Source organism: Peromyscus californicus, unplaced genomic scaffold (assembly GCF_007827085.1).
Source record: "Peromyscus californicus insignis strain IS unplaced genomic scaffold, ASM782708v3 Scaffold_8__1_contigs__length_139910024, whole genome shotgun sequence".
Taxonomy (NCBI): Eukaryota; Metazoa; Chordata; class Mammalia; order Rodentia; family Cricetidae; genus Peromyscus; species Peromyscus californicus.
The window spans coordinates 42,481,727-42,501,643 of NW_026294606.1; the positions used below are offsets into that span (position 1 = coordinate 42,481,727).

The 19,917-nt window shown below is 42.3% G+C and overlaps 1 protein-coding gene across 4 annotated transcripts in view; it reads right to left on the reverse strand.

Annotated features, from left to right (window-relative positions):
* Window positions 1-4,637: 4,637 nt before the first annotated feature.
* The window catches only part of Elmo1 (engulfment and cell motility 1), a 534,626-nt gene continuing 519,346 nt past the window's right edge, over window positions 4,638-19,917 (reverse strand). For all 4 annotated transcript variants that reach the window (XM_052729418.1, XM_052729416.1, XM_052729419.1 and 1 more), the window contains 2 exons: window positions 11,608-11,685; window positions 4,638-6,038 (listed from right to left, as the gene is read on the reverse strand). In XM_052729418.1, the coding sequence (XP_052585378.1) occupies window positions 5,838-6,038; window positions 11,608-11,685 (279 nt within the window). In that variant the 3' untranslated portion in view covers window positions 4,638-5,837. The remainder of the gene's footprint in view (window positions 6,039-11,607; window positions 11,686-19,917) is intronic.

Here is a 19,917-nt window from a genome sequence, read left to right on the forward strand (position 1 = left end):
TTTGTTTTATGCCCACTGAACCATCTATGTGTCCATGAGTTTGAACTATTAAACTCTGCCGGCTTCACTGATGGGTACCCCGTTGCACACCCCTACCATTACAGACTCTCCTACTGACACATTAAGCCAAACAAACTATTCCACAAGTCACCTTCATCACAACAAACATCAGTTAGCAGTGTGGCAGATGCCTTTCCCTGTTGCCTGACAGGGGATCCCTGTCCATCTTATTCTTTCAGGCCAGCCTTCTCCCTGGTGGAGACAGTCTCCTCATGTTCATGGGGCCAGCTCAGCAGATGCACATGGGGTCATTTTAAGCATGCACTGCATGTACTTGTCTCTATTTCCAATTCTAGATGATAGGCAATTTGCATCCACAGCCTTCTATTTCTTTTTAATGTTATGTTTAAGTGACTGGCCATAGAAATTCTGTGGAATTCTGCACTATCTGTCCTGTGACCTTGTTCTCTGCCAATGACCTGTCTTCTAGCCTTGGAAGCAGCACACACATTTCTGAACCCTTACAGGTCCAGTCTTTCCTGCTGCCTGTACTTTTGAGATTCCTTTTCTCAATCTCCTATGCATCACTTTGTCCCTGAACTCATTCAAGGGCTCATGTAGTCCCTGCTGAGGTGCCTACTTGCTTTTTTTTTTTCCAAAGGGCCAGTAGACACAGTCTTCACTCTGCAAAGCAGAGTAACAAACATGACCTGTTAAGAGGTAGCTATTGAAGTGGGTATTTTTATAGACTGATAGAATGTCTTCCTCCAAAGATGGTGCCTGGGAAAGGTATTTCCTTTTGAGTATAATGCTGTTTAAAAACATGAGGGCAATATACCTCAGTTGGCTTCATCATTTATTCTGGTTTCCAAGAAGTCCAGATTTAGGTTTAGTACTCAATGGAGCAACTATCCTTATATTCTGTTTTGTTTTGTCTTTTTTAATTGTAGTCTTTTCTTTTCTTTATCTGTATTCTGATTTTTCTAAATTGAAAGTAAGCATTTTTTATTTTACTTACATAGTCCCACTGAGAAGAAATGAAATTACATTTAAAAATTTAAGTCTAATTATATTTACATATAGGATTATACCATATATCATTCTCTCCTGAACTTATTTTAAATCACGGTTTTATTGTTTTCTCTCAGATCTTTCATTAAGTATGTAGTTTTAATTATCTGGTTTTTCCTCTCTCTCTTATTCTTATAAAACAGGTTGGATTGGTCAAAACATGCCAGTAGTGATAAAGATCCTAGACTCAGAATGTTGGAAGTAACAAAAGAGGGGGAGAATGGGAAGAAAAGGGTGGGGAAGGGAGAAGGGGGGACCTACTTTTTGAGCACTGACAGTTTGGAGACATCTCATTTATACTCCCAAGTGATGAGGATTCCATTTTATCAGTTAGTAAGAGGCTCACAGTGGTTAAGTGACTTGCTCCTCATTTTCTTTTTCCTTTTTGGAGAAGTCCAACAAATACAACTCTCTCATTTTGTTATCCTTTCCTAAAATCTCCCTTTCTGCCTTTCTTCTTGATCTTTGATATTGGCCCAGCTGTGTTATCTGCTTACTCATGTGTTATTCCTGAAGCCCGGGTCATCTGTACTTTCTCTCCCTCACTCCCTGCTTAATTAAGTCTCTGCTTCCAGCTCACACTGCCTCTTTGATGACTTCATCCTCCTCCCTTTTCCAGTTGCAGATTTGAAAGTCTGGGTCCCAAAGGTTCTTGCTTGGGACTGTTTTGATGGCATATTTGCTGTTAGGTTGGCTTCCAATTTCTTCTACTCCAGTCTTTCCTGGACATAGCTGTTTTGTGATATTTCTGAATGCCAAAATGGACAACATTCTTAATACATTTTCTTTTGTCCTCAAGTAAAAGTCCCTTGCCAACTCTGTCAATGAATTCTCCATCCATGACTTTCCACATATATAGCAGCGGTTCTCAACCTGTGGGTCGCAACCCCTTCAGGGGTCGAATATCAGATATTCTGCATATCAAATATTTATTTTATGATTTATAACAGTAGCAAAACTACAGTTAGGAAGTAGCAATGAAATAATTTTATGGTTGGGAGATCACTTCAACACGAGGAACTATATTAAAGGGTTGCAGCATTAGGAAGACTGAGAACCGCTGCTCAGCAGCATTAGAACCTTTTGCTCTGTGTGTACCCTTACCTGCCAGCCAGAGAGGCTTGAAGAGTCCTGAGTGGCCACAGGTCTTCCTGCCTCCTGACTCTATACTCCTTGCTTTACCTAGATGGTTCATTTATTCCATGATGAGTATCTCTACTCTTTTAAGACCTAACTAGATTTTCTGCCACTCATTTTCCATTATCATAGTATTTTCTTTTCTTTTCTTTTTTTTTTGTACTTTCAAAGGCAGGGTTTCATTATGTAGTGCAGACTGATGTTGAATGTGAGATCCTTCTGCTGGAATTACAGGTGTGCATTCCTCATCTCTGCAGCCCCAGCTGGTCTGGAACTCACTATGTAGAGCAGACTCCGTTTGATCTCCCAGAGATCAGCCTGCCTGCCCGAGTGCTGGGATTAGAGATGTGCCACCATGGCACACCTCAGTGTGTTCTTTCATTTTCCTTCACCTTGAACATAGACCAAAATCTCACGTGCTGCACTGGGCTGGGGCCTTCTGGTTTTATGTATGACTAAATGACTTTAAAAAATGATTTCATTGCTAATTGGAAGGTTTGCACATGGGTTCAGAGAACATTTAGCACTGCACATTTTTGGGTTGAAGTAACCATTGGCTTTCCCTGCTCTTAAAATACCAGCAAATTCAGATTAATTGGAGAACAGAATTTGGACTTCATGACAAATAGGCTTCCTGTTTCTCTTCTGCATTAGAGGGACCATGCTTGCTTGGGCTTGGAGAACTGAGGCTAGTAGGACCCAACCTGAGGTACTGGGCTCATTATATGTGAGAAATGCCTTGAGCAGCCTCAGGAGAGGTGAGGTGATTATGAGCAACAACCCTTTCCTACCTTGCCACAAAATAAAGAAGCACAGAACAATGACAGCTTATTCTTAAGATATTATCAATCTGTGAAGAGATATGTCCTCAGTATATACAACAAAGAAACGAAAGCTTGTTGGGGACACTGCACTTCCATTTCCTACAGCAGTATTCACAGAGGCTGGGTGATATGGGGGTCAGCTTCAGGGTCCACCAACAGAGGAGTGTGGTACGTGTAGACAATGCAGCCATGAAAAGATAAAATCCAGTCACTTTCAACACCATGGATGGGACTGGAAGACAGTAAATAAAATAAGGTCAAGTACAGAGAGCAAAATATCCCATGAAATCCCACAGCTGCTGAGAGCAGAACAAATGAGTCAGTAGCAGAGGCTGGAGAGAGCAGAGGGTGGGTATAGAATGCATTGGTCAGAGGGGACAGTGATAGTTAGGAAGGAGGGATAAATTCTGGGGTTCTACCGCACAGGAGCATGGACACAGTTCACACGGTGCCGTGTATCTTGAGATCACTAGAAGAGGGGATTTCACTTTATCGTGTATTCACTATAGAGATATAATAAAAGGTTACAGCAATAGAGCTTTATCATTACCCAGTGTACATATGGATCAAAACACTGCATTGTACCACTAATATGCAAAATTACTAGTGTCAATGGAAAAGAAAAAAAATACCCCCAAATTTCTACTTAATAGACCAAAGTAGAAATGCCTTGAGCGGATGAATTCTCCTCAGCCAGGCCACAGGACAGATGGATCTCTTAAAGCTCCAAGTAAAAAATGGTATGCCTTTATTGACTTTCTTTTACTTGACATCACACGCAGTAGAACAACAGATGATTCCGGCAGGAAGGATGTGTATGTTAATAACATCCAAGCCTAAAAATGGAAGAAATGTCAACCTGACTCTCAGGTGTGGGCACTCTGGTGGAAAGAATGACCCCTGTGAATGACTATAGATTTTGCAATTTATGGTGTGCTCTGGACCATGTCATTTGAGCTCAGGCCAATCTGTAATTGACCATCTTGACAGCCATAAAGAGCAGTCACCTGCATGTGTCTACAGCTTGGCTGCCAGTTCAGAGTGGCTTAGCTGCACCGCACAGAGTTCTGTCATCCTTCCCAGCCCTTAGAGTTTATGATCCATATGATGCTTGCAGGGAAGCTGACCTAAGAAGAATCTTCCTTTGTGCTCTGACCATAACTTATTAATTCACTGTTAGATTTACTTGCTTTTGGCTTAACTGATTTCAGGTGTCTGGGCTTGTATTTTTTTTTTCCATTGTTAAACATGTTCCCTTAGTGTCAGTAGAATCTTTAATTGGACTAGCTCTATAAACCACGTAATGATAAGGAGAAAATAATGGAAAAGTATGCTAAGGAGGCAGCAATATAAAGTGAAATGATCATATTTTTATACAGTGAGTTTCATTTCCTTGGTGAGTTGGGATATGCTTCCTAGAAATGATATGGGTTATGCTTAGAGGTGATTATCGGTGCTTCTTCCCAAATGAACACCCACTCAAACAGCCCAGTTCAGAAGTCTGGAGGGGCTGTCTGATTTTGCATCCTTAATAAGTTCCCAGGTGATGCTAAAGACTGAGTAGCAAGTACCTACATTACTAAATCAAAACACCAGCTCCCCAACTCATCACATTTAATTTTATTCCACAGCATGTTTAAGGGAATGTTATTCTCGGGAAGATGTTTGGGATTAAAATAATTAAAAAAAACCTGGAAAGTACACACATTTATGTATCTCTTCTTTTCATTAAATATATATCTGTTTGGCAAAAAAAAAAAAAATGTTAGACTCTTTTATACAAAAACAAAGCCAAAAACAAAACAAAACAACAAAACAACCCCAAACCCTTGTAAATTGTAAAGACCTATAATAATTACAACGATGTAAACTTGGATGTCTGACAGCTTGACCACCCTGGAGAACCTGGGGTGTAGCAGGAGCCCCAGGGAGAAGGTGACATGGAACTGTTGCAGCTAGCCGCTTTAGAGGCCGTTAGGTTTAATCTATTTGAGATGGAGCAGGACTACTGACTTCATTTGTGCTTTCTGCTGAGAGGCTGGGAGCTTGAAGAAATGAAGAAGGCAGGTCTGGCCTGGGGCAAGGAGAGGAAGTCCAAGACTAGATAGTGTGACGGAGAGGTTGGTCATGGTCATGGTCACAGTGCAGACAAGGAACAGGCATGGGCTCTGTAGAGTGTTAGGGAGATCTAATACCTTAGAGGACTGTAATGAGGCTGCTGCTGCTACACACAGTACCAAAGTGGACCAGAGCAAGGCCAAGGCTAGGAAGGGAGAGAGGAGATGTGAAAGCGATCTCACCTCACATAGAGCTGACCCTAGAGAGAAGGGGTAGGAGGTGGTGACCTTTGGTCTTCTTGCCCAGTAACAGAGCTATTTTATCCAAGCCTGGCCTTAGGCATTTCTCTTGGTTTAGTGAGCAAATTTGGGGCAGTTCAGGGCTAACTGGGTTCCCTACTCCAGGCAAGAGGGAAGAAGGACAGAAGGATATGCCCACAGCAGGTTAGGATGAGAGGACTAGGAGACTTTCTTACTAGTAGTGGCTTTTGCTTAAGATCTGCCACCAGTGAGCTGTAGCAGTGGAGTGATCTAAAACAGAGTCAGGAAATAGATTCAAGGAGATGGTAAGATGCCAAAAAAAAAAAAAAAAAAAAGGGTTTAAAAAAAAAAGCTAGGGCTAAAAATGAGACCAAAGGAAGGGTTGACCCGCAGCTTCCCACCACACAACATGTGGGTGTGTTTGCGCTCCTCTCTGCTGATAGCTAGATCTTCCAGTTTGGGAGGAATGTGTTCAGGCCCAGCCACTTCAGTTACAGTCATAGACGAAGTCATAGTTGCTGGGCTCCTTGGGGATGGGTGGAGGTGCATCCGGGATCTGGATGTTTTCCAGGTCTAACAGGCGGAGCTTGATCTCCATGCTCAGCAGGGTATCTAGGTCATTCCGTGTCAGGTCACTCATCATGTCCTTCCCAAGAAGTGCATTCAGCCCGTCTGTCCAGATGCAATACTGGTGGGGAAGGAGGAAGCAATGACCATTACTGATGGCAATTATAGGAGCAGCAATTATCCGAACTTAGTACACAGCACATGGCAGGCTGTCTTAGGTATCCCTTTAATTCCCACACCCTCTCTATGAAGCAGAGACTTCTATTGTCATATGTTTTTCAAGGTAAGAGGACCAAAGCACAGAGGAATGAAGTGATGTAGGAGTAAGTGGAGTGGATAGAACTGGAACTCAGGCAACCCAACTCCAGAAGCTTGTTCTTACATACAAAAATGTTTCCTTATGGAACATAAAGAATTGGATTCCCTTGACTGTGCAGTATGATAGTGCTATTTAAGACGCAGGTGGAATGTATACCAATATGTCTGCACTTAGCAGCACACCCTGCTTCCCTTTTCTTGATACTTATCACAGTTCCCTGTTTAGTAGCTAATGCCTTCCTACTGAATCTAATATTTAAGCACAGACATTGACAACTCAGTTTCACTGTGGAGCCAAGGTAGCCTTTGTGTTTCTTAGCAAAACAGAGCTAGAAAATAGCCTTCAGTTGCCCATTGTTTTATAACTCAAATGCCTAACATCATCGGTTATTTTAAGAAGATATAGGTTGACTGCCTGCCTGGACCTCCTGTGTCTAGACCTAGTACCCAGGGATTCGAGCGATTGATTGCAATAGACATCTTGTTTGGAAAACACTGAAGTATGAAGTACATTATTGAGGTTTTTTTCTTTCTTCATAAAATAAATGACAGTCTTTGCCTCTTCAGTAGACTATGAAATTCTGGGGAGAAGGAATCGTGTCTCATTTATCTGAAGATCCATATTATTCTTGGCAGATCCCCTTCAAAGGCTAGAGTTCTGTGCTAACTTCAAAAGAGAGCCATTGGTGCCTGGAGGAAGGGCCAAGATCTCAACAACTACCTGCATATGGTTATTGATCATTCACCTGTTAGGTGGTCCCTCGTCCTATACAGGACTCTATGCTGACAAATGTTCTGCTTCTTGCTGGCTTGGGATTCCTCCTAACATTTGCTCTAGATTCCATTCTTTCCTGTACTCACTGGGTCAAGTTGCAATTCCAGATACTAATGAGCCAAAGTACTACATTTGTGGCTACTTAGGCTGTGCTCCATCATGTGATGGGACATTTCAACAGAAGCGATAGATCCCTACAACCACAATGATGCGATGAAAATTCTGCCACTATGCACACAAGGACATTGGTGTGAGCCATGCCTGAAGAGAGCAGTGTTAAGCTGTAAAGACTTCTTTCTACTTCAGCTGTGTGATCTCTGACTCAAGTGTGGAGCTAACACACTTCTGGAAGCACCAGTGTGCTCATGAATATCTCATCCATTTTCTGACCATATACACCCAGCCATCTGCTCACAAATGAGGGAGAGAAATAAGGACCTACTTCTCAGTCCCGAGATAACCAATTTTCTTGGTCACGCGTGAGAAGACTTTATTTATAAGAGTTTCCCAGGTCTTTCTGAAAAACACCCAGGTGTGGGTACCACTGAGTGCTGGGCTCCAGAAGGGCTTCACAGCTCTGGCAGCATGTCACAGTGACCCCTAAGTCTTGGGACTATTGTCCCTTGAACAAAGTCTTCTCAACCTTGGCTACCTTCCTGGTACAGATTAACCTACAGGAACATTGCTTTTGAGAAGCAGCAGGCAATGACCTTTTCATCAAAAATTACATTGACCAATAAATAAAAATCTTGTACTACTGAATTTGAGTTGGAATTCTTAGCACTATGTCATGATATATTTTATGGTAAAAATCTCACCTTTAGCTCTGTTTTCCAAAACGCCTAAAAATTATAACCAAATTGTAAGAATTTTATCTTTTTACCAAGGTTCTGATGGCTAGTTACTAATTCCTAGTACAAGTAACTAGGCTTGACAGAGAAAAAGCAGGACACATACAAGGTGAACCTGGACTATCTTGTCCTACCAGAAAGCCAGAAAGTCATCAAAGGCATGGGGCCATGTCACTAAGAGTCATAAGACAACCTGATGATGCACATACTGTCCAGGATAGGGTAACCTGGATACTAATAAAGACAACTAAATTTTGACTTCATAATGATACTCAAACACCAAACAAACCTTCTTTATCTTCTTTAGGATATGCTTATTATCTTAAAAATTTACAAAGGAATCAAGTATTTGTCCTGTCATCATGTCTTCCAATTTTAGGATGCACAAACAGTTGTTGAGAACTGATTCTCTTTGTATCTCTCACTAATAAATAAAAATAGGATGATAGAATTGAGACATAGTCTTTGTGAACTTTAGTGGATCCAAGGATTAGGCAGTGGTCAACCATCTGTGGGTGCTAACTTTTAAAAAAGAGGCAAGACGACAAAAAAGAAAACACCACTGATGTTACTTAAAAGCTGAATTTGAAATATGTTAGACTTTTGACTAAAATTATCAGCAAGATAGTTGGGAAAGAGAGATACTATAATGATGCTGCAGCTTGGGGAAGACAGGACACCCATCTTTCACAGATGTCCACATCCTACTCCCAGAATCCTGGGAAGATCTTAGGTTATGTGGAACAATTAAGGCTGTTGCCAGTTGACCAAAACAGAGAGATTATTTTAGATTATGTAGGTGACCCAATGTAATTCCAGGGCCTTTAATGTCACAGAGAAGGAAGGGTCAGAAGAGTGAAAGGTATGGATTTCCCTATGGAATGGGAATGAGAATGATTAGAGGAGAGAACTCAAATTGTCATTGATGAAACTGATGGATGCCAAGGTCTCCGAAGTAGAAAAAAGGTAAGGACACAAATTTCCTCTCTGAGAGTCTCTGAGAAGGAACGCAGCCTGCTGCCTCTTTGATGTTAGCCCAGGGAGACTCACATTAGACGGCTGCCCTCCAGAATGACTATAAATCTGTACTGTATTTAATGGGGGCAGGTATGGAGAGGGGTAGGTTATATATAATTATCTTGTGTGTGTAAGTATAAATATGCATGTACACGCATGTGTGCATGAATGAATGTATGTGCGTGCGTGTGTGTATGTGTGTGTGTGTGTGTGTGTGTGTGTGTGTGTGTGTGTGGCGATATTTTGTTTGTGCTCTAACAAATAAAGCTTGCCTGGAGATTGGAGTGATAGCCAGCCACTAGTTAACCATGGAGGCCAGGCAGTGGTGGCTCGCACCTTTAATCCCAGCACTTAGGATCTCATGCCTTTGATCCTAGTACTTGGGAGGCATATGCCTTTAATCCTAACACTAGGGAGGAGGAAACAGGAAGTGATATGGCTGGGTGGAGAGAGGAAGTGATAAGGCAGGCAGAGACAGGAGCCTGGCCTCTTTTTGGCTGAGGAGTTGGCAAGGTAATTGGTGTCTGTGGCTTGCTCCTTTGTCTCTCTGATCTTTAAACACTTACCCTGATATCTGGCTCCGGGTTTTTATTAGTAAGACCAATTAGAATTCATGTTACGTGTGTGTGTGTGTGTGTGTGTGTGTGTGTGTGTGTGTGTGTGTGTGTGTGCATGTGTGTAGCAGTTAAAGTGGTAAAGAGAGGGAGCCTTTGTGTCTTTGTGTGTGTGTGTGTGTGTGTGTGTGTACCAGAGAGTGGAAGTATCAGTCCTCATCTTGTTCTTTGTTTGAGACAGGAGGGTCGCTTCTTTGTGGTTCACTGCTGTACATGCCAGGCTAGCTGGCCCATGAACTTCAGGGATTCTCCTCCTCCCATTACACTGCAGAAGCACTGGGGTTACAGACATGTGCCACGGTGCCTGGCTTTTACATGGGTTCTAGGTATTAGAATTCAGGTCCTCACACTTGCACAACAAAGGCTTTGTCCACCAAGCTGTCTTTCCAGACCCCTGTAATTATCCTCTCATTGTCAGATATTCAGTTTGGGAGGTCTCTTTCTCTCTACTTGATAAATGAAGACATATGTAACAGAACTTCCTTCTATTTTATGTAGCAGTTATGAGAAGAAAATGATACTAGATATGCAAGTGTTTTGAAAAAATTGAAAGTGCTCATAAGCATATAGAGTCTATAAGAAGTGGCAGCTATGTTACCACACACACACACACACACACACACACACACACACACACACACACACATGCTCCCCTGGCAGTCCCAAAGCATTTCTCCATATTTGGAATTAATACACATACTGGGGAAAATAGCTTGGCACTGACTTAAGTCACAGCCCAACTTCTTCTATTTTTGATCGTTTTCTATGTCTCTTATATATCTTGGATATGTTGGCCTGTTCATAACCACAACTTTATTTAAAAACAGAAATGGGAGGCTATGTATCTATTTTCAGACAGATGAAGACAAATTCTTACCCTTCTGCAAACTAAATGTCAAGTGACACAGAATTATATTTAAGCACCATTCTAAATGCAGGATTTGTGTCTAATCTTTCCTCTTTCTTTGGGATGGATAATTTTATTCAAAACCTTCAAACCATTGAAAACCAGACACTAAATACCTTTTAAATGAACTGAATCTCCTCAGGGAAATGAGAACAAAAGTCAGATTCTATTAAAATGTTCCCTTCCTTCTAAAGCTGTTTGTGCAGCTACATGCAAAACAAAAATTTGAATGGTATTATCTAAAAATAAAGTTTCAAGCATGATGTTGGGGTCTAATTTACAAGAGAAAAAGTGAAATCAACCATAACTGCCTCTTTATTTTACAAATGCATTTTCCTAGACTTATGCTAAATATTTTAAATATAGCTGACAGTGTGCTTCAAGAAGAGGAACAAATTATACATATAACAAGATGTCAAAAAGGAATAAAAGCATCTTGGAAATAAAATTCCAATAACAGAGACAGCCCTGAACCTCTTAAAACAGTTTGAAGAGACCTGGTAGAGAAACTCCTTCATCAGATGGTCCTATGAATAGAGACAGTACTTTATCTGGGGAAGCTCTAGAGCAAAGATTAAATATTCAGTATGCATCAAAGCCCTAGCTAGGGCCGCCTCTTCCTCCAGATTAGTTAAGCCCTTGCTGAGCCTGAGTCATTTGTACATCAATTTTCTTTATGACCATTCTACAGTTTAGACTCTGAATATTCCCCCAAAGACTGTGTTAAAGGAGAACTATTGGGAAATGCTGGAACTTTCAGGAGATGGGCCCAGTGGAAAGGGTTCAGTATTTGGAGGGTATATCCCTGAAGGGGATGTTTGGACACTGGCCCTTCCCCTCTCTCTGCCTCCTTGTTGGCAGGAAGCAAGCAGGTGCCTCCTCCATGTGCACCTGCCACTCATCTTCATGCAGCTGACCACAGACTCAAACACCAGAAAATAGAGGTCAAATATAAACTGTTATTCCGAGTGACCTCAGGCATGTTGTTATAGTAAAGCTGGGTAAGACACACAGCTGCTGATTCAGCAGCTAAGAATTCTGAGCTGTTGTAGCTGGTGGTTGTTTGGGTTTCTGTTCCGTGTCAACAGGATGCCCTTTCATTCATGATTTCTGCAAGCAACATTCTACAAGAAGTGACATTTCTGCCTTTCTAGAATCTTTCCTTCTTATTTTTCTCTCATAAATTAACCCGTACCAAGACCCCTTACCTCATGCTTGTCAGGAGCAATAAAATTCAGTTGGCAATTTGAGTCATACAAGATGGAGAAAGCAAGTTCAAGCACCTCCTGTGATAGAGCAGAGAAAATACCACATTAAACAAAGTGGAGTTCTTAACACTGCAAATGGTTGAGCTTAAACATAGGACATGACTTGTCTTCCGTCCGGAGAAGGGGAGCAACCGTGAGGCTGCTGGGAGAAAGGAATGCACTTCTCCAGGCTCCCAGCACGAGTCCTCTGGATGCAGCACAGGCCTGCAGGAACCATCTCTCTTTCATAAGAACAGAGGCACCAAGCCCTATCACTGCCTTTTTATGGGGCAGGGTTTTGAGAGACTGATGGCACAAGGCCAAAGCTGTGTCTCTTCCCTCCAAGAAGACAGAGAGGTAGAAAACTTTTTATTTAGCAGCATTAAGGGCCAATCAATTCTTGTCACTCCTAGCAGACAGAAGCCCATAGAGGTATGGATGTTCCAAAATACAGATTCTGTTCCAAAGGTAACGAGACTTCTGGGTAAACCCCTATCTTGTACCTATCCTTGGATCTTTGTACCACTGTAAGCAAAGGATACATGAATCCAAGACTTATCCACTGGAGGCTGTAGGATACGGAGGAGGAGGAGGAGGAGCGTAGATGCTGTGTCAGAAGACAGACTCAATTGCTGATGTGTACTGACTGAATGCAGACTATGGGGCCAGATCCACAGTGCCAAGGACTAAAGGACACTTTCATTTCTTTGTGGCTGGATAAGTTTGGCTAAAACACCTAGTATCATATCAAATACATATGTTATAAAACACTGTAACAAGAATCTTAAATGATCCTATTAATAAAAAAAAAAGAGCCAGATATGGGGGTGAAAGCTGAAAGATCAGAGAAGCAGAAGAAGCCACAGCTAACCTCACCTTGCCAACTTCTCAGCTGATTCTGTTTCCTTGAACTAGAAGCCTCTGAGTCCTCATCTGAATGGATCTCAGCTGAACTGCTGCTAAAAGACTAACAGCTTAAAAACCTATAGTTCCTGGTCTTCACGCCTTATATACCTTTTTGACTCCTGCCATCACTTCCTGGGATTAAAGGCATGTGTCTTTCCCAAGCAAGACATGAGATCTCAAGTGCTGGGATTAAAAGTGTATGTCACTATGCCTGGCTGTTTCCAGTGTGGCCTTGAATTCACAGAGATCCGATGGATCTCTACCTCTGGAATGCTAGGATTAAAGGCATGTGCTACCATTGCCTAACCTCTATGTTTAATACAGTGGCTGTTCTGTTCTCTGATCCCCAGATAAGTTTATTGGGGTGCATAATATATCAACCACAAAACACTTCTCAGAGTGAGCGCCATACCCATATTGGGTACCACAATCATCCCACTGGTTTGAGAAGTCACCAGAGTGGAGCCTCTGAAAGATAACAGTCAATAGCCCATATCAGAACCCCACAGGCTATTAATCTGGATGGGAAGGGTCAAGTGTATCCATACCAGCATTCTGTACTGTGGTAATACATGCTCTAGCATATTTTCTTTGCACTTTTATTAGGCACCACTGATTGTGACCTCTGCCCTGTTACAATCGGGAGCAGCACTTCTAGGTAACTGACCACAAAGCAATTTTTCTTTAGGAAGCCAGACCTCTCTCCACATCATTTCCTACCTTGATTATCCGTGAGGATTTTCCTTTGGCAAGTGACTCACATCACAATGTCCCAGAAAGAATATTTCAGATGAATTAAAGAATCCTTCCAAAATAAACCCTGAAGACCCTGTGTTAGCTGGGCCCCCTCTGAAAACAGCCCACTGTCAAGCTATCCTGGCTCTCATGGAGTTCTCTGTCCATCCGTCTCACCCCCAATTGTCCTCTCACTAGGAGGGGGCAGTTTTGCTCTGAGCCTAGACTGCCATGCATCCCACATTCAAAGGGTCCCCTCACTCTGCCAGAAATAGAAACCCTGGAAGAAAAGGATGCTGAGTCATGGATGCAAGCCTGCATAAACTCCTCTCTTCGTTTCTCATTCACTTTCTTTCTCAGCCCTCCATTCAGGCCTCAGTGAAGTTATGCAACAATCAAGTAAGCAAGAACATTTTCCACTGAGTTTGGCGCTTGTTTCGATAACTGTCTCAAGGCCTTTAAATTTATAATCAAAATGGCAATAGCCAGCTACCATAAATTGATGTCATCTTAAAAAAAATCAATAGAGCAACACATATCAGCAACCATGAATCCCACTCCTGGGAGTATTTTTAAAAAGCCCCAAGCAAGCCAAAGTTATGTATTATTCCTTGTAAGAAAGTTATGAGAAATTAAACCTCTCCTGCTCCTTTGGGTATTAAGGAAATCACAGACAGTAAGATAATTATGAAGGAGGGTCTGATGTCACATGAAAAGAGGTAGGAGAAGTGTACCTATTGATCACAGTTGTGATAATGGAGAGTCATTTATTAGGAGGACTCTGACTCATACTTGAAAGCCTGCAGGGAAAGGAGGGATGGCTGTGCTTTGAAACTCTAGCTACAAAGGGGCTCCTTCGCAATAAACAGGACATGAATTTCACCAAGGTCTTTCTGTCCAACCCTGCCCAACAACTGTGACAACGGCTGGTGTGAACAGCTCACAGCCAAGATGCATGCCCTTGTCTAGGTGCTGAAGCCACTGGCAAGCAGGATGTTGGGGCTGAGATGTGCAGGGAGCAAGAAGGCAGATAGGAAGGAGCACAATGACCTTGGGCTTTGTCCTCCTTTGGCATGCATCTACTGCTCAGGACATGAAGGATCTGAGCCGTCATGACCTAGATTCCTGATAAACACAGGCAGGAAATGGGAAATTCGTGAGAATGTCAATTCCCACTCTAATCTCACCAGGGCTGCCTGGGAGGGGTGGGAGGAATTAATTCTCTGAACTGCATGCCTGCATGAAAGGGTGCTATCATTTTTAATGGGTTTTATTGACATCGCCGGCTTGCTGTCACTGAGTCATTGGTGAAGGTCAGCTCTCCGGCACTTCAAGAAGGGAGGATGCCAAGCTGGGAGCAATGGCACTTCTCAGGCCAACTCTCCAGAAACTGCCACCTGTCCAAACTGCCTGTAAGGAAGACAGGCTCCAGGTGGCAGCTGACCAGGCTGTCACAGATCTGGGACAGTGTTCTGCTATGGGCCTACACACACACACACACACACACACACACACACACACACACACACACACACACACACACGCAGAGAGAGAGAGAGAGAGAGAGAGAGAGAGAGAGAGACAGATACAGAGACAGACAGAGAGACAGACAGACAGACAGACAGAGAGAGACATCATTCACAGATACCTAACACATTGGGGCTTTGCTGTTCACTACTGAAGGTCTTCTGGTCCTTCTGGACTTAATTATGTGAAAAACTAGATGTCATAGCAGCTCACCTCAGCCCTGCTCCACTGAGGCACAGTGGCTCTTTGCCTTAACCAGGAAGTCTTTGAATAGGCCTAGCTGTGGGGAAGGAGGGGACAGGAGATACTAAACATTCCCCCCCCACACACACACACACCTGCTGAGGCCTCTGAACTCACAATCTCACACTTGGTCCTCTAGCTCTGGGACTTGTGACAAGACATGCAGAGCGAGAAGACACTCAGAGAAACAGTGCCTTAGCATAAGGAACATTTGAATATGCAGTCTTCCATGGGTAAATGATGGACTGACAATATGAGACAGAGTTTTATACAACACATCTTCAGTGTACAGTGTTGGCTGCCATTTTCATATTGCTTTGGGTAACATAACACACTGGCCATTTTCCCCAGATCTCATTTAACCATGTGGGTTCTCCATCTACCCAGTCACATTAAGGGTGAACTGTTTTGATACATGATATTGTTTGGCATATGTGTGGATGTTAAATACAACTATAGATATAGTAGTAGATCTCACACTTGCTCATTTGCACACCCATGAACTTGAGTTTCTATTTTAAAAGGAAGAAAAGTTGTCTCTTATCCATGCAGCACAGAGACTGCCTTCTTTACAAAGGTAAACTTCTTAAGCCTGCTCCAGTTTATCTGAACAGATCCTCAGTTCTCCAAACTGCCTTCTTTAGCTGTCCCTCTCTAACCCTGGCTGTGAACATTTTCCCAGGCAGAGCTGTTCCTTCCCACGAGGAAGTGCGTCTAGGCCTCTTCATGTTTGTAACCTCTGTGTTTATCTTCTTGAGACATATGATAAGTTATAACTACATTTATGCATGAATCTTAATCCACTGGACACTCAGAACTGGGGCTGGACCATAATAATTTCTGTATTCCTAGTACCTTGAAACAAAGAAGATGCTCAATACACTCAGTGAATGAATGCTGAAGTCAATCAAAGATTTTAAATTAAGATGATAAATCAAGTTCTAGTAGAATCTGCTTCTTATTTTGGTTAGAAAATCACATGACAAGACAGAAATGGCTCTGTGAAGCAGTTAGGGAGACATAAGCTGACAGAGAGCAAATCAGATTCCTTGCGATAGTGGCTTCTTGTTCCCAAAAGACAATGCAGGAGAAATGGTAGGGAGGCATGGGGGTGGATATCTAAATAAGAGCAACAGGGGGAAGGGGAGGAGACCCGGTGGCCCTATAAAATACCCAGCCAGTGTCTGTCTGGTGGACCCCAGCCTCAGGCTTCACTCATCCTGAATGGAAAAAGCAGTTGCTTTCCCTTTCTCCACATCATGGTCGTCTGTCTTTCTCAGATGTTCATTTTGTTTTCTCTGAGCCAGAGAGTGAACTCAGTAATCTCCTGAATGACTACCAACAGCCCCTTTACATTTCTTTCTGAGCATGACAACATGGTAGCTTCTCTTATACCAAATCCATTCATATCTGAACCTCTAAGATCCACTGAAGTGTCTTTAGGTCATGTTTGATGACTGCCCAGCTACAAGCCCCATATCTAGGGAGACAAGCACCAAGAATACCTGACTAAAACACAGAGCAACCCATCAGACTTTCAAAATTACATAGCATGAATTCAGAATCCCTATTCCTTAAAAATCAAGTCTTGCATTGAATTTTTATCCACTGGTGACAGTTCAAATATCCAAAAACTTCACTGTGAAGAACTCCATACTTCTTGTTTCCACAAACGTTTTCCTGTTGGGACTGACCTCTGTTAAATGCTTTAGCCTCTAGTTCCAGGAGGTTAGGCCACATCTGTCCTGGTCACCACTCTATCCAGAGCTCATCAGATCTCTGACGCTCAATGCTGACTGACTGAATACAGAAACAGGTGCTCTGCAGCAGATACCTCAAGGGAAGGAGCAACTCCCTTTCTATTTCTATTCTGTGGCCTTGGATTATGCCAGACACAAGCAGATGCTAAATGTATGACAAGACTAAGTCACTAGCAGTTTTTGTCTGAACAAAGTCTCTCATTTCTGGGTGTTAATACCTAAGATTGCCTTGTTCGGCAGTTCGGCTCATAGAGAGTCCTGCTGCACAGAATTTCAGAAGCTGACCCCTAGCTGCAAAAATTGTCTGAAGAGCTAGTACTATACCATGACTTTTGGATACCTGGGAGGGATGGGCCTACTGCGGGCACACTGTGGCTAACCTTTCCTTGAAGCCAGAGATAGCTTTTTTACCCAGAAGTCCCAAAAGGGGTGGGATGGGGGTGTCTCTGGAGTCCTGGGAAAATGGGTGTGAAGTTAAAGTAGAACTGTGGCTTTTCTTTCCATTTTTTTTTTGGGGGGGTTTTTCGAGACAGGGTTTCTCTGTGTAGCTTTGTGCCTTTCCTGGAACTCACTTGGTAGCCCAGGCTGGCCTCGAACTCACAGAGATCCGCCTGGCTCTGCCTCCCGAGTGCTGGGATTAAAGGCGTGCACCACTACCGCCCGGCTTCTTTCCACTTTTTGACACCACCCGAAGAATAAGGTCTATGGATAATGTTACTATAACATGGCAAGTAATTTTCATGTATATGCAAATGAAAGAGCCAGGCTGATGGGACACTGATGTTCTAGCCCCTCACATTAGGCTGGAAGTGGCAGGAGAGGCTGGAACACCCGGTAAACACAGGAAGCAGATTCCACTTATGGTCAAGTTTGTCAACTCAGAGCAGTGTGCCCTATCCACCCATGTGTCCAGCTGTCTGTCCAGCAAATTTCTAGTACATCTATCCATTCAATTCTTTATGAGCATCCTGAAAATAATGAAAACATCAACACCTTAAGAAATATCATTTGCTAATTTGTTTTTGAATTTGTAAGTGAGGGACATGTGGTCTGAAAGAAGGCCAAGTCTACACATGTCATGTGTTCTTGAGATCCCATCTCCACAGCTGTGTCCATGTGGTGACCTGAATTTTCTCCCTCTTTCTCCCCTCTTTTCATCAGGCTACAGCATAATTAATTTTCTTTATCCTTTAAATTTGTGTTTTGTTGAGTTTTCTTCTGTTTTCAGTTTCATTGTCTCTTCTCTAATTTCTATTCATTCATTTCTTATTAAATGTCTCCTCTTTTCTAGTGTTTTATGATAGGGACATTAAGGATTTCAGTGCTTGCTTTCTTCTAAGTATCTAATATAAATTTCCTTATAAATGATGCTCTGATTGCATCGCACATAACTTGTTTTTTTTGAATTTTATATAGCTTGATACACATAATTTCTCTTATGACTTTAAAGTATTGGTTATTTAGAAGCATGTTATTAAATTTCCAAATGTTTGCATTTTCACTCTAATTTTGCTATTGATTCCTACTTTAAATCTACTGTGACCCAAGAATATGCTTTGTAAGATTAGTGTTCTGAAAAAATAAAACACTTCATTTTTGTCATGGTGAAAACCAAACAAAAGATTTTATGGTCCAGTGTAGATCTTGGTGAATGTTTTTGTGAGCTCAAGATCAACTTGTATTGTGCTTCTGGCTGGATTATTCTATTGAAGTCAATCAGACCTAGTTGACTGATGGTGCTGCTCACGGTATCTATTTGATTGCCATCTTACTTGATCTCAATTGGTTATTAGCAGGATGCTGAGATCCCCTTGCGCTCTGTCAGTTTCCAGATTCATGTATTTGGATACTTCTTATTGAACACATATGTATAAGGTAAGGTTGTGTCTTCTGGGAGAAACAGCTCTTTGATAATATCTTTTCATCTGAGGTCTGATTTGTATAAGAGTAATAGAGATACCTAGCTTTTTTTAAAAAAAAAAATTATTATTAGAATCAGTATGGTGTGTCTTTCCCCATTCCATTACTTTAAACTTATATTGAAAGTAGGGTTCTTACAGATAGCATATAGTTCTTAATTTAACAAAAACATCGGTTTGTAGTTGTTACTCATTCTCCATGCTCCTGTTGCCATGACAGCAGCTCAGAGATGGCCTCCCCAAATCACTACCCAGTCACGGCCAGCGTCCACAAATGGGATGCCACCTGAGGTCCCATGGGCAATGGGCCACAACAGGAGCTGATGAGTCTCAGAATGTCTGGTGACAAAGGAATCTCTGTGCTTCCTGAGTCAGATGACCTTTCCAAATGGATAGGGACCATCCGTGAAGCATGAGCCAGCTGAGAGGATCTGAGCTCTAAACTCCCCCTGGCGTTCCAGTTGAGAGCTTTCTAACTACCCACGGTGCTCCTCACACCCTGCTACCACCTGATTTGGACATCCAGAGCAACATCGACCTGCACATCCTCAAGGAGTAAGTGGTCGGCCCTGTCTGAAGTCAGGACCGTTTCGCTCTCTATCCAGAGCCTGCTAGGAGAACCCAGCACAGCCCTGTGAACACATGTGCTGCCCGCTCTGGAAAACCCCCACAGCTGAGAGCCCCAAGCCCAGCTGTCTAGCCTCCCTCCCATGGTGCTGCTGTTTTTCCTTAGAAATAAGTAAGGCCTATCCTTACCCTTATTTCTGTATGGGTCTCTGCTTCTTGAGCTGTGGTGTTATTTTTGGTTTATGTCTTTTTTTTTCAAACTGTTTGCTTGAGCCTTTACAATGTACATTAAATAAGTATGCTTTGATCATTTTTGTATAAAAATCAGCTTGAAAACAGTTGTCTCTTAATTGACATAGTCAGACAATACTGAAAGTTATCAGTGATGCATTTAGATAAACACGAGCATGTTGGTAACACTGTCTGTTCTGTCCCTTCAGTAACACATAGCAGTCTTTTGCATAGGCGACTAAAAAACCAATATTTTTATTTTGTTTTCACCTTTTCTTTCTCTGAGACTACTCCTGCTTTGGCCTTGAACTAAGTTTCTAGTCCTTATCATTTCCATTTTGACAGAACCAATTCATTTGAACACTACTCGTATAATGTTGACT